The sequence below is a fragment of the Microcaecilia unicolor genome, chromosome 1 (genome assembly GCF_901765095.1).
Source record: "Microcaecilia unicolor chromosome 1, aMicUni1.1, whole genome shotgun sequence".
In the NCBI taxonomy this organism is placed as follows: domain Eukaryota; kingdom Metazoa; phylum Chordata; class Amphibia; order Gymnophiona; family Siphonopidae; genus Microcaecilia; species Microcaecilia unicolor.
In genome coordinates, this window is record NC_044031.1 from 718,237,922 (window position 1) to 718,255,224 (window position 17,303).

At 44.5% G+C, this 17,303-nt stretch overlaps 1 protein-coding gene across 1 annotated transcript in view; it reads left to right on the forward strand.

The window, feature by feature from the left end:
- SLC12A1 (solute carrier family 12 member 1) overlaps window positions 1-17,303 on the forward strand; it is a 222,896-nt gene that overhangs the window by 104,056 nt on the left and 101,537 nt on the right. Inside the window, 3 exon segments of the mRNA XM_030189548.1 lie at window positions 1,219-1,303; window positions 9,609-9,760; window positions 13,067-13,174. Of these exon segments, the coding sequence (XP_030045408.1) occupies window positions 1,219-1,303; window positions 9,609-9,760; window positions 13,067-13,174 (345 nt within the window).

The following is a 17,303-nucleotide window of genomic DNA, read 5'->3' on the forward strand; positions in this document are numbered from 1 at the left end:
CAATTCGCTAAGGAATCGGTAAGGGAAGGGCTTTAACGTTTTTGTTAGTGTATCTACCCCTGAGTTGCTGGAACTGATGGATTACAAGGAGGAGGAGCTGGACATGCCTGCTGAATTGCCAGTCCAAGGGGAGACAGCCAGCATAATAATTGGCCACTAAAAAACAATTATTGATCCGGCCAATATTCAAAATGGTTTACGTGAGCAGGAGAGGCTTCTGCCCACTTACATCACCTTTCACCACTTACTCCCCCGATGTTCAGTGGCACTAAAGCAGGCAGTGCTGCCAAAAGAAATGGGCAGGTCAGGGATGATACAGGGGGCAGCATTAGGGAGGAGCTTGGGGCTATGTGGGTGCTGGCAATATTCAGTGCCGGCACCCGCATAACCTTTTGTAGCTTAAAAAAAAGTCCTCTGATCCCCCTTATGGCCCCCCCAACAAAGCTCAGAAAGCTTTGCATTCCCTCAGGACCTTGAACTGAGTAAGGCCAATTTCTCCCATGCAACTATCCATGGAAAATGGTGATTGACACTACTGCAAAAGACAGGAGGCTGCACATACCTCTTCCATAACAAAAACAGGGGTTTGCCTTCTAGATTGAAGAGCTATAAATTATCACAGAATATGTCTTTCTCCTCTTGGAAGAGCAAGTGGTCCAAAGATGTAGTAATAAAGGTCAGGTTTCAATGGTTTTGTCTTGCTAACTTTGCTAATGAGTCAGACAAACCTCACTGTTTTAAACTATGAATTCTATCTCCTTACCAACTCATTAATTTTGACTGAACTGATCTTGTCCCCCACAAAATTTAGCCAGGCAAAACCAGGTGGTCCTGAGGGGGTTCCCAGGACATGGTTAGACTTTGGCCAGTCAACAGTAAAATGCAACACTGGCTGGACAAAATTACCTGGTTATCTCTGGTGGACCAAAGAAGCCTAAAGTTAACCAGACTACTTTGTCCAGTTATCTTTAGACTGAATATTGAATATCTGGATTGAGTTAACCCACAGTGTCATTGGGTTAACTTTGCCCTCACCAACCTGTTGAATATTGGCTCCTCTGTTTTATGAATGAGTCATTAATATGCAAGATTGTTATAACTTCAGGTGGCTACCTGAACTGTTGACATGGTGTTTACCTTTCGATTTACATTTTTTCTTAAGTCTTAAATCTAATCTATACTGGTTCTTTTTGCTTTTTTTTTATTTCTTTGTTTAAGGATCCACAAGGAGCCATCCCAAAGGGAACAATGTTAGCTATTGTTATTACAACTGTTGCCTACGTGGGCGTTGCTATATGTGCAGGTGAGCAGTTCTATGGTTTAAGTAATATAAGCAAGTTTTAACCTTTGTTCTCAAATAATTGGCATGATTGAATTTATGTTTCTCTCATCCATCTGTGATAAAACAAAGTACTCATGTAAGCTATACTGTTTTAAGCAAAAACTGAAATATAGCATGCATTCCCCCAGTTTCATCTGAGTAAATTGTGAACATGCAAGTATTTAGAGCCTGCAGGAATCAACGCAGCTGTTTGTTATTCCTTCCTCTACTGGGGGTAGGTTGAGGCCCCTATTTCTGAAGGCGTGCTAAATTAATGTGGTGTTCACTCACTGTAGCAAGGGTTGCCACGTGTGGATTAGTAAATCAGCCCTGTTTAAAAGAATGGAGTTGTGCGTATTAACCTGCATTAAAGTTAACACGAGCCCCGTTAAATTAACAGAGGTTAACACACTTTCATAATAGAGGCCTAAGAAAGGAAAGACAAACCAGTTAAATGAAATCATTATTCTCTTGTACCAGGTCTAATGTATTTACTTGTTTGTTTTCAATTTATGGTACATGAATGTAACTCATCATGAAGTATTATTGAAAAGGTTTGAGCTAAATAGAAATAATAATGAATTTAGTTATAGGCTTCTTTATTAATCCAACTGCTAATACCTCTATTTTAATGTACTAACTCACCCATCTGCCTAATACCTCTACCTCAATTTATTAAACCTCCCCCCTGAACTACCTAATATCTCTATCTCAATTTACTACTTCCCCAACTGCCTAATATTTATAAATGACTTAGAGATGGGAGTAACTAGTGAGGTAATTAAATTTGCTGATGACACAAAGTTATTCAAAGTCGTTAAATTGCGGGAGGACTGTGAAAAATTACAAGAGGACCTTACTAAATTGGGAGACTGGGCGTCTAAATGGCAGATGACGTTTAATGTGAGCAAGTGCAAAGTGATACATGTGGGAAAGAGGAACCTGAATTATAGCTACATCATGCAAGGTTCCACGTTAGGAGTCACGGACCAAGAAAGGGATCTCTAGGCGGATTTCCCAGATAATAAATTATCTGAAACAAGGTTTCCCAACAGAACTATCCGCAAGCAAAATATTCTGTTCTCTGTCTAGGGGAAGGGGGAAAACCTTGGCTATGGCCCTACATGCCACTATTTCGGTCAGAGAGAGAGCTGAGAAATCAGGCTGATATATATATTAGCTTTATTATGGATAATATAAAAAAAGATATACAAAATAGAAATTTGGCAAAGCTTTGGCTGAACAAAAATACTGGCAGTAATTCTTACAACTATATTCTCACACTACACACATTTCTTACTGGTTGCTAGGTAAACTTGCACAACTGATTAGAAAGCAAAAACTATGTTACGAGGTAGTATGGTAATTAGCAGCTTCTTTCCCGACCAAGGTTATGACTAACACCAGCCTTATGCTCAGGTAATCACCACTCGCTAACCCAGACTAATAGGAGATAGATCACTGTGTCTCTCACCAGGCAACCTCCGGGGACGCCTCTCAGGAGTAGCACAGGTTACTTCCCATACTCAAGCTGAAAGATCAGCGAGTCTTCGTCAGAGCCACGACAGGCACTCTGCAGCAGTCAGCAAAGGCACAGGTCACACCTTGTAGGTAGCTGAATCACACGGTACTCTTCCAGATACACAGTTCATCAGTTGGTGGACCTTCTTAGGTCACTGGTCTTCTTTCCACCTCCACCTTCTTCCAAGGATTCCGACTCACTAACTCCCCAACTCTTCCCGCTCTTCCAGCGCCTCTCAGTCAGGTGATACCAATTATCCTCTTGTTTTTTTTCTTTGTGACCTTGGAAATGGTAACTTCTGGTGCCATGCCTGCCTCCCTTCTCATCATCTCCGAGATAGAAGGGGAATAATTGGAGCACAGAGTGTCCTTGGCTTCAGCAAGCCTGTCAGTGATTTTCCACAAACTGAAGCTGACTCTGACACAGAGATGTGCAGGTCAGAGGTTTGCAGCAGCCATCTTCTAGTAACAAGATGTCATAGGCTTGTATAGGCCAAGACCAGCAAGGGAGACACAGGGACATACCCCTACAGATCTAGGTGTCGTCGTCGATGATAACGTTGAAACCTTCTGCTCAGTGTGCTGCTGCGGCTAAGAAAGCAAATAGAATGTTAGCTATTATTAGGAAAGGAATGGAAAACAACAATGAGGATGTTATAATGCCTTTGTATCGCTCCATGGTGCGATCGCACCTCGAATATTGTGTTCAATTCTGGTCGCCGTATCTCAAAAAAGATATAGTGGCATTAGAAAAGGTACAGAGAAGGGCAACGAAAATGATAAAGGAGATGGGACGACTTCCCTATGAGGAAAGGCTAAAGCGGCTAGGGCTGTTCAGCTTGGAGAAAAGGCGGCTGAGGGGAGATATGATAGAGGTCTATAAAATAATGAGTGGAGTTGAACGGGTAGTTGTGAAGCGTCTGTTCACACTTTCCAAAAATACTAGGACTAGGGGGCATGCGATGAAGCTACAATGTAGTAAATTTAAAACAAATCAGAGAAAATTTTTTAAATTTTTTAATTTATTTATTTTTTTGTCGCATTTGTATCCCACATTTTGCCACTTCTTTGCAGGCTCAATGTGGCTTACATAGTACCGTAAACGGCGTTCACCAATTCTGGTGTGAACAAATACAAGGTGTGAACAATATCAAGGTGATATTATAGTAGAATGAGGTACATGTGTGGTAACGTGTAATTAAACTCTGGAATTCATTGCCAGAGAATGTGGTAAAGACGGTTAACTTACCGGAGTAGGTTTGGACGGCTTCCTAAAGGAAAAGTCCATAGACCATTATTAAATGGACTTGGGGAAAATCCACTATTTCTGGGATAAGCAGTATAACATGTTTTGTACTTTTTGAGATCTTGCCAGGTATTTGTGATCTGGATTGGCCACTGTTGGAAGCAGGATGCTGGGCTTGATGGACCTTTGGTCTTTCCCAGTATGGCAATACTTATGTACTTATGTACTTTAGTTCAATCTGCTAACAGCCTCATTTGCCTAATACCGCTATCCCAATCAATTTGCTAACCCCCCCCCCCCAACTACCTAATAACTCTATCTCAATCAATTTACTAACCCCCCCCCCCCCCCCAGCTACCTAATACCTCTATCCAATCAATCCACTAGCAATCAATTAAAAGCCAGAGTCAACAGCCTTTTTCTGGAACATCACTTAGTTACCTTCCTAATGTCTAGTGCATGGGAGTAGAAAAAAAAAGTACTCTGTCTAATAGTGGACAGCAGGGGCGTAGCCACGGGTGGGCCTGGATGGGCCTAGGCCCACCCAGTTTGGGTTCAGGCCCACCCAGCAGCAGAGCGGAGGGAGCAGGCAGCGCTGATCCTGCATCTGCCTCCTTCTCTCTGACGGCAGCGCTTCCCAGACGCTGCCTACCGCCGCCACGATCTACCTCCTCCCTCTGTCTCACTCTCAACAGCAGCGGTAGCGTCGCGATTCAAACACGTTGCCTCCTGCTTCTAACCCGGAAGCGTCTCCTCTGCAGAGGAGAATTGCTGGGGATGATGGATGGATGGAGGTGGGGGGGGGGGGGGGGAGGGGAGAGGAGAATTGCTGGGGATGGATGGAGGTGGGAGGCTGTCCCGTCCGTGGCCGTGACAACCCTCAGACTTACCCTGTTTCTGGGAGTCAGTGTCTGTGCTGGCTTCTGCTTGTCTCTGAGTCTGTGTCTGTCTTAGGTTCTCTCTGGCTCTGTGTGCTGATTGCCCTACTGAACCTCACCTGTGTGGGCTTTGCCTCTTCCAAGATGGCTGCCACCTCCTCCTCCTTGCCAGTATCCAAGATGGCTCCCGCTGTTCCTTTCTATGGGATGACTGCTTTGTGTGTCAAGCCTCTGTTTGGTTGCAAGGTGATTGCTGCAGCTGTGGCTCTGGTGTTGATGAGCTTTATTAGTGACTTGGAGACTACAGTCCTGGCCTTTGCATCTCATCTAAAGGTCCTGGTGTATAGAGTGCTCTGTACCCGGTGTCAGTGTTTGCTCTGTGTGAGTTTCTATGTTTGTCTAGCTAGCTTAGGCACCGTGTGGATTATAGCCTGTGTATAGCTTTGCTAGTGTTCTATGTTTGTTCAGACTAGTTAGCTTAGGCACCGTCTGGCTTGTTGCCTGTGCATAGCTCTACTAGTTCTCTGTGTTTGTTTCCAGTGTATGACTAGTTAGCTTAGGCACCGTCTGGCTTGTTGCCTGTGCATAGCTCTACTAGTTCTCTGTGTTTGTTTCCAGTGTATGACTAGTTAGCTTAGGCACCGTCTGGCTTGTAGCCTGTGCATAGCTCTACTAGTTCTCTGTGTTTGTTTCCAGTGCATGACTAGTAGCTTAGGCACCGTCTGGCTTGTAGCCTGTGCATAGCTCTGCTAGTTCTCTGTGTTTGTTTCCAGTGATAGACTAGCCAGCTTAGGCACCGTGTGGCTTGTAGCCTGTGCATAGCTCTACTAGTTCACTGTGTGTGTTCCTAGTGTTAGACTGGCCGCCCTTGCTAGTCACTATCCCAAGACTGTGTTTGTTCCTAGTGTTAGACTGGCCTCCCTTGCTAGTCACTATCCCAAGACTGTGTTTGTTCCTAGTGTTAGACTGGCCGCCCTTGCTAGTCACTATCCCGAGACTGTGTTTGTTCCTAGTGTTAGACTGGCCGCCCTTGCTAGTCACTATCCCGAGACTGTGTTTGTTCCTAGTGTTAGACTAGCCGCCCTTGCTAGCCTCTATCCCGAGTCTGTATTTGTTCCTAGTGTTAGACTAGCCGCCCTTGCTAGCCACTATCCCAAGACTGTGATTGTTCCTAGTGTAGACTAGCCAGCCTAGGCACCGTCTGGCTTGTAGCCTGTGCATAGCTCTGCTAGTTCTCTGTGTTTGTTCCTGGTGCAGACTAGCCAGCTTAGGCACCGTCTGGCTTGTAGCCTGTGTACAGCTTTGCTAGTTCTCTGGGTGTGTTCCTATTACTTGACTAGCCAGCTTAGGCACCGTGTGGCTTGTAGCCTGTGTAAAGCTTTGCTAGTGTTCTGTGTTGTTTCCAGTGCATGACTTGTTAGCTTGGGCACAGCTTAGTGGTAGCTGGTGTATGGCCTTCCAAGTCTCCCGAGTTTGCTCTGTGTATGTTCTTGTGTATGACTGGTTTGCCTGGGTATAGCGTTCCTATTAGCCTGGGTACAGTTTACTAGTCATTGTGTTGAATCCTGCCGACTGCCAGAACCCGGACAGACCCTGCTTGTCTGCCTTGCCTTCGCCTAGGTGCAGGGAGCACCCCTGGACCTTCATTCCTGCTGTTCCTGTAAGTCCTACCGGCTGCCAGAACCTGAGGGCTCAACCCGAGGGGGAAGGCAGTCAAGTGTAGGTGAAGCCTAGGTCCAGGGTGTTCCAGTTCCGCGGGTTCCGCTCCAGTGTGTTCCAGTCCAGCGGGTTTCACTCCTGTATGTTTCAGTCCAGTGGGGCCACTCCAGTGTGTCCAGTCCAGTGGGCCCCACTCCAGTGCGCACCCGTCCGGTGCGTTCCAGTTCCGAGTGTTCCGGTGTAGAACTCCAGTCCGGAGTTCCGGTCCAGTCTTATCTCCTCTCTACCTGGAAGGTGATTTTGCCTAAAGGACTCACAAACCCCGCGCTTCCGGGGAAGAAGCCTGAAGGTATGCCAAGGTCCTCGAGAGCGCGGCAAGCGCGAGAGACGCGACAGAGGCAGGGGAGAGAGGAGAATTTCTGGGGATGGATGGATGGAGGTGGGGGGCAGGGGAGAGAGGAGAATTGCTGGGAATGGATGGATGGAGGGGACAGGGGCAAGAACAGAATTGCTGGGTATGGATGGATGGAGGGGAGAGGAGAGTTGCTGGACATGGGTGGGTGGATGGAGGGGAGGGAAGAGGAGAGAGGAAGGTTGCTGGACATGGGTGGATGGAGGGGAGGGCAGGGGGCAGAGGAGGGTTGCTGGACATGGATGGATGGAGGGAAGGGCAGGAGAGAGGAGGCTGCTGGATATGGATGGAGGAGAGGGAAGGGAGAGAGAAGAAATGCTGGACATGGATGGAGGGGAGGGAAGAGTGAGGAAGGAGATGAGATGAGGGAAAAGGAAGACAGGAGAAAATTGCACGTGGATGAAGAAAATAGGCAGAAGCTGGATCCACTGGACAGTCAAGTCTACGGAGGACCCAGAGCAAGAAATGAAGAAGAAAGGCGGAAAGTAAAGAAATAAATGTAAAGGAATCCCTGGAAACGGAGTAAAGAGGACAGATAGCAGCAGAATCAGATACTGGGCCAGTATGATCAGAAAAACAAAGTCACCAGACAGCAAAGGTAGAAAAAAAATCATTTTATTTTCATTATAATGATTGGAACATGTCCACTTTAAGAATCAGGTGCTCAACATTAAAAGTTTATATTTATTTACTTACTTATGGCATTTTATCCCACATTAAACATGAATTAGATTGGAACCTGGGATCATTTAATGTTTTTTTTTCCTGGAGAGAGTAATGCATTGCCTCCCCCACCCCCCAGGCTCTCTCCCCGGCTATAGCCAGCTCTGCAATTTTGAGGGGAGGTGCACAGGTGGACGGGGGGCGCAGAGGTGGACCGGGGACAGAGCCTGTTGTTAAACATTTACCAGCACACCACTGTCTAGTGCCCACACATCCAACCTGTTGGCCCACCCAAAAATTGACTTCTAGCTACGCCACTGGTGGACAGTATAATCTGGTTTGGAAGAATGAACTACGACAACATGTCTGACTGATACTTGGGCCATGTAGAATGTAAACCTTAAACCAGTGGTTCCCAAATTTGGTCCTGGAGGCACCCCAACCAGTCAGGTTTTCTGGCCATCCACAATGAATATCCATGAGAGAGATTTGCAAGCACTGCTTCAACTGCATGCATGCAAATCTCACTCATGAATATTTATTGCAGATATCCTGAAAACCCGACTGGCTGGGGTTCCTCCAGGACCAGCTTTGGGAACCACTGCCTTAAATATTACATTAAGGAACTTAGGGAGGGGTCTTTTACTAAAGATTAGCTCGCATTATCTGCAACAGGGCCCATTTTATTCCTTTGGGCCCTGCTGTATGTAACTCAAGCTAACGTTCAGTAAAAGACCCTCTTAAAATGGAATCCTAAAATAGTACAAGCAACCAGTGCGACTCTTCTGCACCCCTTGCTCAACAGCAGACAAGCTGCAGTACTTATTTTATTAAATCATTATGTACAATACTAGTTTCTTCAATACAGGAAAAATGTTTCTGAAATGAAAATGTACATCTTAGGGGCAAAACTAATGGAAGCTGGAAGAAACCTAAAGTCTGAGGAACTACTGGTTACATTTAATATGTTCATGATGTTTGTGCAGCGCTGCGTATGCCTTGTAGCGCTATAGAAATGCTAAATAGTAGTAGTAGTAGTAGTAGATGTTGTCAGCAGCAATATTCCTTCCCCATATAAGAAACCTTCCCATGTCCTACCTAAATGTTCCAAGAATTCATGATTTTAAAAAATATTGAGGAGGTTCTTTGACTGATGATAAGAAAGGAGTCAAGCCGATGCGGACACACTACTGCTTAAAAGTGTTAAAGGCTGACTTTTGAGGTCTTTTTCCTCCTTTTATATATTTTTAATGAAAAAAAATATATATATATATAGTGCTGCTAGGTGAAAGATTGTTCAGCTTAACAGTGATTTTACCCATGCAAATTAAGATGCATTATTGAAATCCTTTGGAAATATATATCCATGGTGAGCTAAGCCATAAGGTTGGGTCACATAAAGAAAAGCTCACTCCAGTAGACTTCAAATTGCACTCAAAATTAAGAAACTACCTCCAAAAGCACTCTATAATATACCTTTAGACTGGGCATTTCGGGATCAAATGTATAAATAAACTTTAAATAAATACAATAAGCCTCAAAAGGCCTGGGTACCAACATCTTAGGACACCACTGTATTGGCTAACATCATAGGCTCCACCAACCTCCGAAAAAAAACAACAGAGTAAAAACTTCCAAGATCAATATAATTGGAAGAAAACCTCTGTAGGAAAAAATCGAGAGGAAGGATGTCAATTTTTAACAATATCTTCACCAAAGTGCTCAGATCTAAATTCTTCTATCGCTAAGGATGTTGTTAAGTAAAATAATTTTTACTTAACAAACATGTATCTTCATTTTGAGGTTAAACTCACCTCCTTACTAGAAAGTATGGTCAAGTTTTGTATTCAAACATAGGTTCAAAGGATGGAAGGGAGGACGAATAATATGCTCTTATTTTTTCCACAGCTGCTAGTGTTGTTCGTGATGCCACCGGGAATGTCAACGATACAATTACAGAAGGAATGAACTGTAATGGATCTGCGGCCTGTGCTTTGGGCTATGATTTTTCCAGTTGTCGTACAGAAAAATGCAGTTTTGGATTAATGAATAACTTCCAGGTTAGCAAGTGATCCCGAAAACACGTGGAAGATTTCAATATGCTTTGCTACCCTTTTCCAAATTGGTGTTGTTTCCTGCTTCAAATTTTGATTTGTACCTATAAATCAAAAATACAAAGCAACAAGGGAGCACTGTTAATTTTTGCAGAAGGTGGTGAGCTGGTAGGAAAAGGAAAGCAGCTCTCTTTCTGCCTGGTAACTGTTGAATTCTGCATCAGAAATTCAGGATCTATACTGGGTTCATCTGAAGAGAGGGGAAATTTGCATCTGGGGATCAGTCCGAGTAATAGGAAAGTGAGTACTCAGAAATTAAGGGGCGCTTAAGGGAGAGGGAAACATATACAGAAGTTAGGGAGAGCTTTGGGTAGAGAGTAACAAATATAGAAACTAGGCAGGGCTTTGGGAAGAGGGAAACAAATATAGATTTCTTTGAGGTGGGTGAAGAAATCATACTGGGCCAGAAAGACTTCTCATACATAGGCACCCTATCTTAACACACTAGGGGACCCTTTTACTAAAGGGTTGCCACTCGGCAACAGGCTTGCTGTGTAGCAACCCAGAACTACTACCAGCCCAATTCAGCTGCCAGTGGTAGTTCCACCTCCAGCGCACACCATTTCCAGTGCTGCTGGATTTTTAAAAAATATATACCGCAGGGGGTTACCTGGTGGCACTGCCCTGTTACCGCTGGGGTAGCACGGGAGCCCTTACAACCACCTCAATGAGTGGCGACAAGTGCCCCCCCCCCCCCATGGCCACATGGTAAATACAAGCTTACCGCATGGCCATGTGTTTTTTTCAGGCTTTTTACTTGCTGTATTTAAAAAGGCCCTTTTTACTGCAGCTTGGTAAAAGAACCCCTGAGGTACTTATTTTCAAAGTAGATGAACATCTCAAAAAACCCCGAAAAAAAGTCCATTTATCAAAATGTTCAAATGCAATTTTAGAACAGCAGAATTTGGACATCTTATACTAAAGCTAGTCCAAGTAGCAAAGGGGCGTGTTTGGGACGAGACTAAAGAGGGCCCAAAATTAGGACATCCAACAGTGATAATGGAATGGGAAGAAACGTCCACATCTAAAAAGAAGAACATTTTTATTTAGACCTGTTTCAATCACATCCAGGGTACAAAAAGGTGCTCTGATGAAGCAGCTGACCACTGGAGGGATTAAGGCATGACTCCTCATGATTCCTCTAGTGGTTACTGTCCCCCTTCTTCACCCCTGAAAGGGAAACTAGCTCCCTGACAACATCAGGTATTGTAGGCATTCTGAATATAGCAGCAGTCAAGTCTGAAGGGTGGACTAGTGGTTGGTGCAGTAGACTGTGAACCAGGAGTCCTGGGTTCAAATCCCACTTCAACTCTTTGTTTACCTTTAAATTGTGAGCTCTTCAGAACCAGAGATATACGTACTGGGCTGATACTCAAGTGATTTAAGCGGGCAGGAGCTGTCCTAAATAAGGCTGCTTAGATATGCAGGTGCTGACATTAAATATTGCTGGTACCCGCATAACTTTAAAAAAAATACCCAGAGCTCCCTCCCACCCTACCCCCCCCCCCCAACAATGCCCCCCTTTCCTCCCCTCTCCCAGCCCTTAGCAATAAGAATCCCTCCCCCGGAATGCCCTTCCCCCTGCCATGCAGGTAGGCCCTGCTGGACCTACCTTTATCCCTGGTGGTCCAGAAGTGATCACTGGGGGCACTCCTGCCCCCTCCCCCCCCCCCCCCAGTGACCATCTCTGGACCATCAGGTATATAGGTAGGCCGGGGGATCAGGGATATAGGTAGGCCCAGGGGGGCCTACCTTGACAGCAGGAAGCAGGGGATGTTCCTTGGGGGCTTCTTATTGCTGGGGGAGGAGGAGAGAAGGAGGGGGTATTATTGGGGGTGGGTGGGAGGGAGCTTGGGTGCCCCTTGATAAAAAAACTTTTTTAAAATTATGCGTGTCCCAGACCTATTTTCAGCTGGGCCGCATAACTTATGTGGGCCCCGGCTGATATTGGTTCCAGTGCCCAGCCGGCTCACAATTATCCCCCGATATTCAGTGCTGGTGCCCGGACATGGCCCGGCACTGAATATCGGGGGAAAATTTAGCCAATGATGATCAGTGTTTAAAAAAATGTTGATCACTGCATATTGAATATCGGGTGGACTATACCTAATATTAAAGACACCTGCAAGCCAAGGGCTATTGAGGTGGTGTACAGTCAGGTACAGTAGTTATTTCCCTGTCTCTGGAGGGCTCATCATTTAAAATAAGAGTTGCAATGGAATATGAACCTGGGTGCCTAGATTAAAATCCACAGCACTGACTACTCAGCTGCCCCTCTGCTCTGCAGGGACATCTGTGTGACTATTCTCATAGAAATGCTGCCAGGCAGATGTCCTTGTCCCTGAATTTTTGGTGTGGGCACACTATAGGAATCATCTCCAGATATGTCCTGGCGGCAGTGGGAGAGGTCTGAGTTAGGAACAGATAAGGTGGGGCTTGAAAGGGCAATTGGGTAGGAGGGATCAAAACTGGGTGGGCCTGGAAGGGTGATTGGGCAGGGGGGATTGGAAAGGGGATCAGAGGGGGGATCATGGAAATTGAGAGATCAGAATAGGGGGCACAGAAAACCATCAATTGGCAGGCAAGGAGTTATATAGTGAAGAACCCAGAGCCTAGAATAAACACAGTGCTAGACATGGAGGAGTGGCCTAGTGGTTAGAGCACTAGTCTTGCTATCCAGTGGTGGTCAGTTCAGATCCCACTGCTGCTCCTTGTGATCTTGGGCAAGTCACTTAACCCTCTATTGCCTCAGGTACAAACTTAGGGCTAGGTTTACTATGGGCACATTAGCATTTTTAACACGCCCATAGAAATGTATAGGCACATTAGAGTTTAACGCGCCTTAAATTTACAGGCGCATTAAAAATGCTAATGCAGCTTAGTAAACATACCCCTTAGATTAAGAGCTCTCCAGGGACAGGGAAATACCTATTGTACCTGAATGTAACTCACCTTGAGCTACTACTGAAAAGGTGTGAGCAAAATCTAAATAAATAATATGCAAGGCAGGCCATTTTTACAGAAGGAACACTTCACAAGCCTTGCCTTTGCTTTGCTGTTTCCTTGAAGCATCCCTGAGCACAAGGAGAAAGAGGTGGGGTGGCCAACCTGGATGATGTCCAGTACTTCTTTAGAGTACATATTTCTAAATACACAGTTTGAGGGAATCACTGTGCTTCCAGGCTAATTACTATTTAAAGGAATCAATATATTATAAATGTAAATTATTCTTTGTTTGTGTTCGTTCCAAAGGTTATGAGCATGGTTTCTGGGTTTGGTCCCCTAATTACTGCAGGAATCTTCTCTGCTACTCTTTCTTCAGCACTGGCATCACTTGTCAGTGCACCCAAGGTTTTTCAGGTATGGAAAGTAGTTTGGCTTTCTTATTCTGTACTTTTGCTTGAACCAAAGCTGTATTTAACTGAAATGTAGAGGAACAAAATTGTTTTCCCCCAAAATAATGCTCTGTTAAATACATCAAACACATGTATTTAACAGAGCATTATTTTTTGGGAAAATGATGTAAATATTTACACATGTAAATATTCTAGTTGTGGTTCTCAACCCAGCCCTCAGAATATACCCAATCAGTCAGGATTTCAGGTTATTCACAAAGAATATGAATGAGATACAGTTGTATATAATAGAGGCAGTGAAAATAAATTTGTTTCATGGATATTCCTTGTGGATGTCCTGACAACCAGACTGGCAATATAGATCTCAAGCATTTAGTTGAAAACAATTATTACAGACAAAAAAAACAAAACAAAAACAGATTTCTTCTACAGAAAACAGATTATACAGGAAGACAATAAATAGAAATAAAACAAAAAAAGGAAAATAAAATGATATCTATTTTATTAGACCAGGGGTTCTCGACCCAGTCCTTGGGACACAGCCAACCAGTCAGGTTTTCAGGATATCCACAATAAATATGCATGAGATTGATTTGCATATAATGGAGATTTGCATGCAATGCCTATCTCATGTATATTCATTGTGGGTATCCTGAAAACCCGACTGGCTTGGTGTGTCCTGAGGTCTGGCTTGAGAACCCCAAACGAACCTTATTCTACCACAACATTACTGTATTTGTTCATACCGGAATTGGTGAACGCCTTTATGGTACTATGTAAGCCACATTGAGCCTGCAAATAGGTAGGAAAATGTGGGATACAAATGTAATAAATAAATAAATTTTAGACTAATTTAATGCATGATGAGACATTTTAGATAGAAAGAAAAGAAGGGAATTCCCACATTATTTTACAAGAGGTCCCGCCAAACGCAGGGCCTCTTGTAAAATAGGTGCAGGACTGCATATCAAAGTCTCTCCAAATACAGTAGGAGGAGCAATTTTAGAAAGATGCATGTGGGAAAAAGCACCAACATGTTACCCCTCCCCCAGCCCCAAAACACAGACACACACTCACATACACACAGCAGCTTTCTAAAATTGTTTCTCCTTCTGCAAAGGACACTGATCCCAGCATCGGCACCTCCCCCTGTTGACAGCCTTTCTGTGATGCCAGAGCCCCCACAAATCCACACGCAATATCAGTCCCTCCCCCCCACACACACACACACTGCAGCCCCCCTGCAGTGAAGATCCCCACTTGTGGGCAATAGCCCATCAAATGGTAGCCCCATCTCAAGTTCAACCCCCGCCAAGGCATAAGCTCCTGAAACAGTACCTCCTCCTCCCCCCCCCCCCCCCCCATCCCTGAGCTATTGCTTGTTTTTACCGTGGGTCCCCGGTGTTTAGTGGAGTGGAAGCAATGCCATCTCAATCCTGTCTTGTATCTCAGAGTATCCAAAATGGCTGCTGAGACTTCTAGAGGTAGTATTGCAATGCTACCACTGGAGGCAGAAGCCATTGGTGGGGGGGCTCTAATAGGAAGTGGGTGGGTGTGCCATGTGGAGTTTGTTGCTTTGCAGGGGTGTTTCAGAGGCTCTAATAGGGGGAAGAGCTGAAATTGGGGTAGGGGCTTGATCAGGGGACAGTTAGCATCATTGGAGGAGGGCAACCAGTCATTAATATTTACAGCTGCCCTGGCAGACAGTTAGATATGCCTTAGAGCAGCTGTAAATACAGACATCTATGTTTTTCAGTACAGACATGAATTCCCTGTGTGAAATGGGGAATCCAAATCTATATTGTACGCATATCCAGACCACTCTGCCTCCCTGCTCTGCCGAGACCACTTTGCTATCTAAATGTACTGAGCTTCCCCACATGTGAATGGCTCCTGTTTTGAAATGACATTTAAACTTCTGGGCCTCTTCAGATGTTTAAATTCTGTCATTTATATGAGGTGGTGCTTCTAAGGGTCTTTATGACTAGCTTATGATTTATAGTATGATAGGAAACCCAAATCTTTGTTAAGCCCTGTTTTGTTGTTGTCAAAGGTCTTATGTACCTGAATTGTTTTAAAATCCCCTCTTAATATTGTGGCCCGAAAAATGCTCATCCACAGAGGTGTCACCTTGGGTGCTTTATGATGTCTGATGTGATGATTGTGTGAGTTGGTTCTTGTCTTTAGCATCGGATATGTCTCCCATTATGAGACCCTTCTTCAGGCCATGACAGATTTTTCTTTGGATTTAGGAGCAAGGCCAAAGGACCTTATTCCACACATCCACCCAGTCAGTTGTCGCCACTGAACTTGAGGAACTGGGTGTGTGTGTGGGGGGGGGGGGGGCTCCTTTAGGGCCTTATTTACTAAGGCTGTCCTCATTCTCTATCCAAGGGTAATAAATAGAAATAAAACAAAACATAGAAAAGAAAATAAGATGACACCTTTTTTATTGGACTAACAATATATTTTTGATTAGCTTTCAAAGGTAACCCTTCTTCTTCAGATCAGAAATGAGCAAATGTTGACAAATATCAGAATATATAAGTGAAACTCAAAAGCATTCCAATGACAGTCTCACAGGAAAAAGGTGGGGTGGGTTAGGTGAGAAACAGGAGAGCTGGGTGGGTGAGAGACACGGAAAGATGGATGGCTTATAAGAGGGTGACAAAGCAGTATAATTTTATGGTTTATAATGGGATAGAAAACCCAGATCTTACTTATGTCCTGTCTCGTGGGTGTCAAAATATTTTTGACTTCAAAAGTCTTACGTTCCTGGATTGTCTTAAAATGTCCTTCATTTGGAATGCTTTTGTGTTCCCCTTATATATATTCTGATATTTGTCAACATTTGCTCTTTTCTGATCTGAAGAAGAAGGGTTACCTTTGAATGCTAATCAAAAACTGTATTAAGCTAATCAAATAGACAAGGTATCATCTCATTTTCTTTTTTATGTTTTGTTTTATTTCTATTATTACCTTTAAAAGTGGACTAACACAGCCTACCACACCACTTTACTCCCATAATGGACCCTTTGCAGGCCACTAGCAGAAAACAGAGCCAACAGTCCACCCCCCCCCCCCCTCACCATACCACCTCTCTCCCCATCCCCATGCAGTCTCTCCCCGTCCATCACCCTTTCACCCAGTTTCACTCTCACTCTCTCCCTCCTCCACCCTGAGATCATCCAGTTGCTCTCTTTTAGCCTATTCTTCACGACTAGCCTCCATCCCCTATCCCACCATCTCTGCCCTCCCTTAAATCAGCACCCTCAGCTCCTACCCCCATTCCAGCTAGCCCTTACCACCCAGCAAGCCAGTCAGCTAGCCAGTCCCTACCCCACCAAACTAACCAACGTCCCCCATCTTCCCCAGACCCCCCTTTGATCTCTCACCCTGCTGTCTACCGAGCGAGAACTTTCTCTTCATTGCCACAGTTGCCACCAGAGGAGGGACATCATTCTCACTGCACCATGTGGCTCAGCATGATTCTGAGGCGTGGGGTACAAAGAACTCTCACATTGGTCTTCTGTTCTCCAATCTGGTGGAAACCATCATGAGATTTCCTGCACCGCTTGGCTCAGACTCACATAGGCCCACATGCCAGATGGAAATTTCTAGTTGCCATGGTGACCCATTTGTCTAGCCTTACAGAAAGAGCAAAATTTTAAAAATGTCTGTTTTGGGGAAAAGTCAGTGTGGATACATCTTTCTTGCAGACTTTACCCCAATTTCCGAAGCAATAGAGTGTGCTTACTTTAGCTTTGAAACTTTCTGTGAGCTCAACGTACCAAAGAACACTTGCAGCAGCCTTTTCTGCTGGTAGAATTTTGCTAAAAATAACCATGAATTGTATGTGAATTGTCTTCATCCAAAGCAGCTACAAGTGCAAGGATTGTTCCAGAATGTATGTATTTTCAACTGTTTAAAGAGAAGGTATTCTCTGACTGAAGCATACTCCCGGGAAAGCCTCATCTAAATGCAATTAAAAATGTAGACAGTGTAGAACAACACACGTACTTTTAGCCACCGAGTTTCCACCCAGGTGAGTAGCTTTAAAAAAAACGGCCTCTAAATGTGATGTTTTGAAATCAGCTGACCCCTTACTGGTGCAACTTAGTGGGAAGAAAACA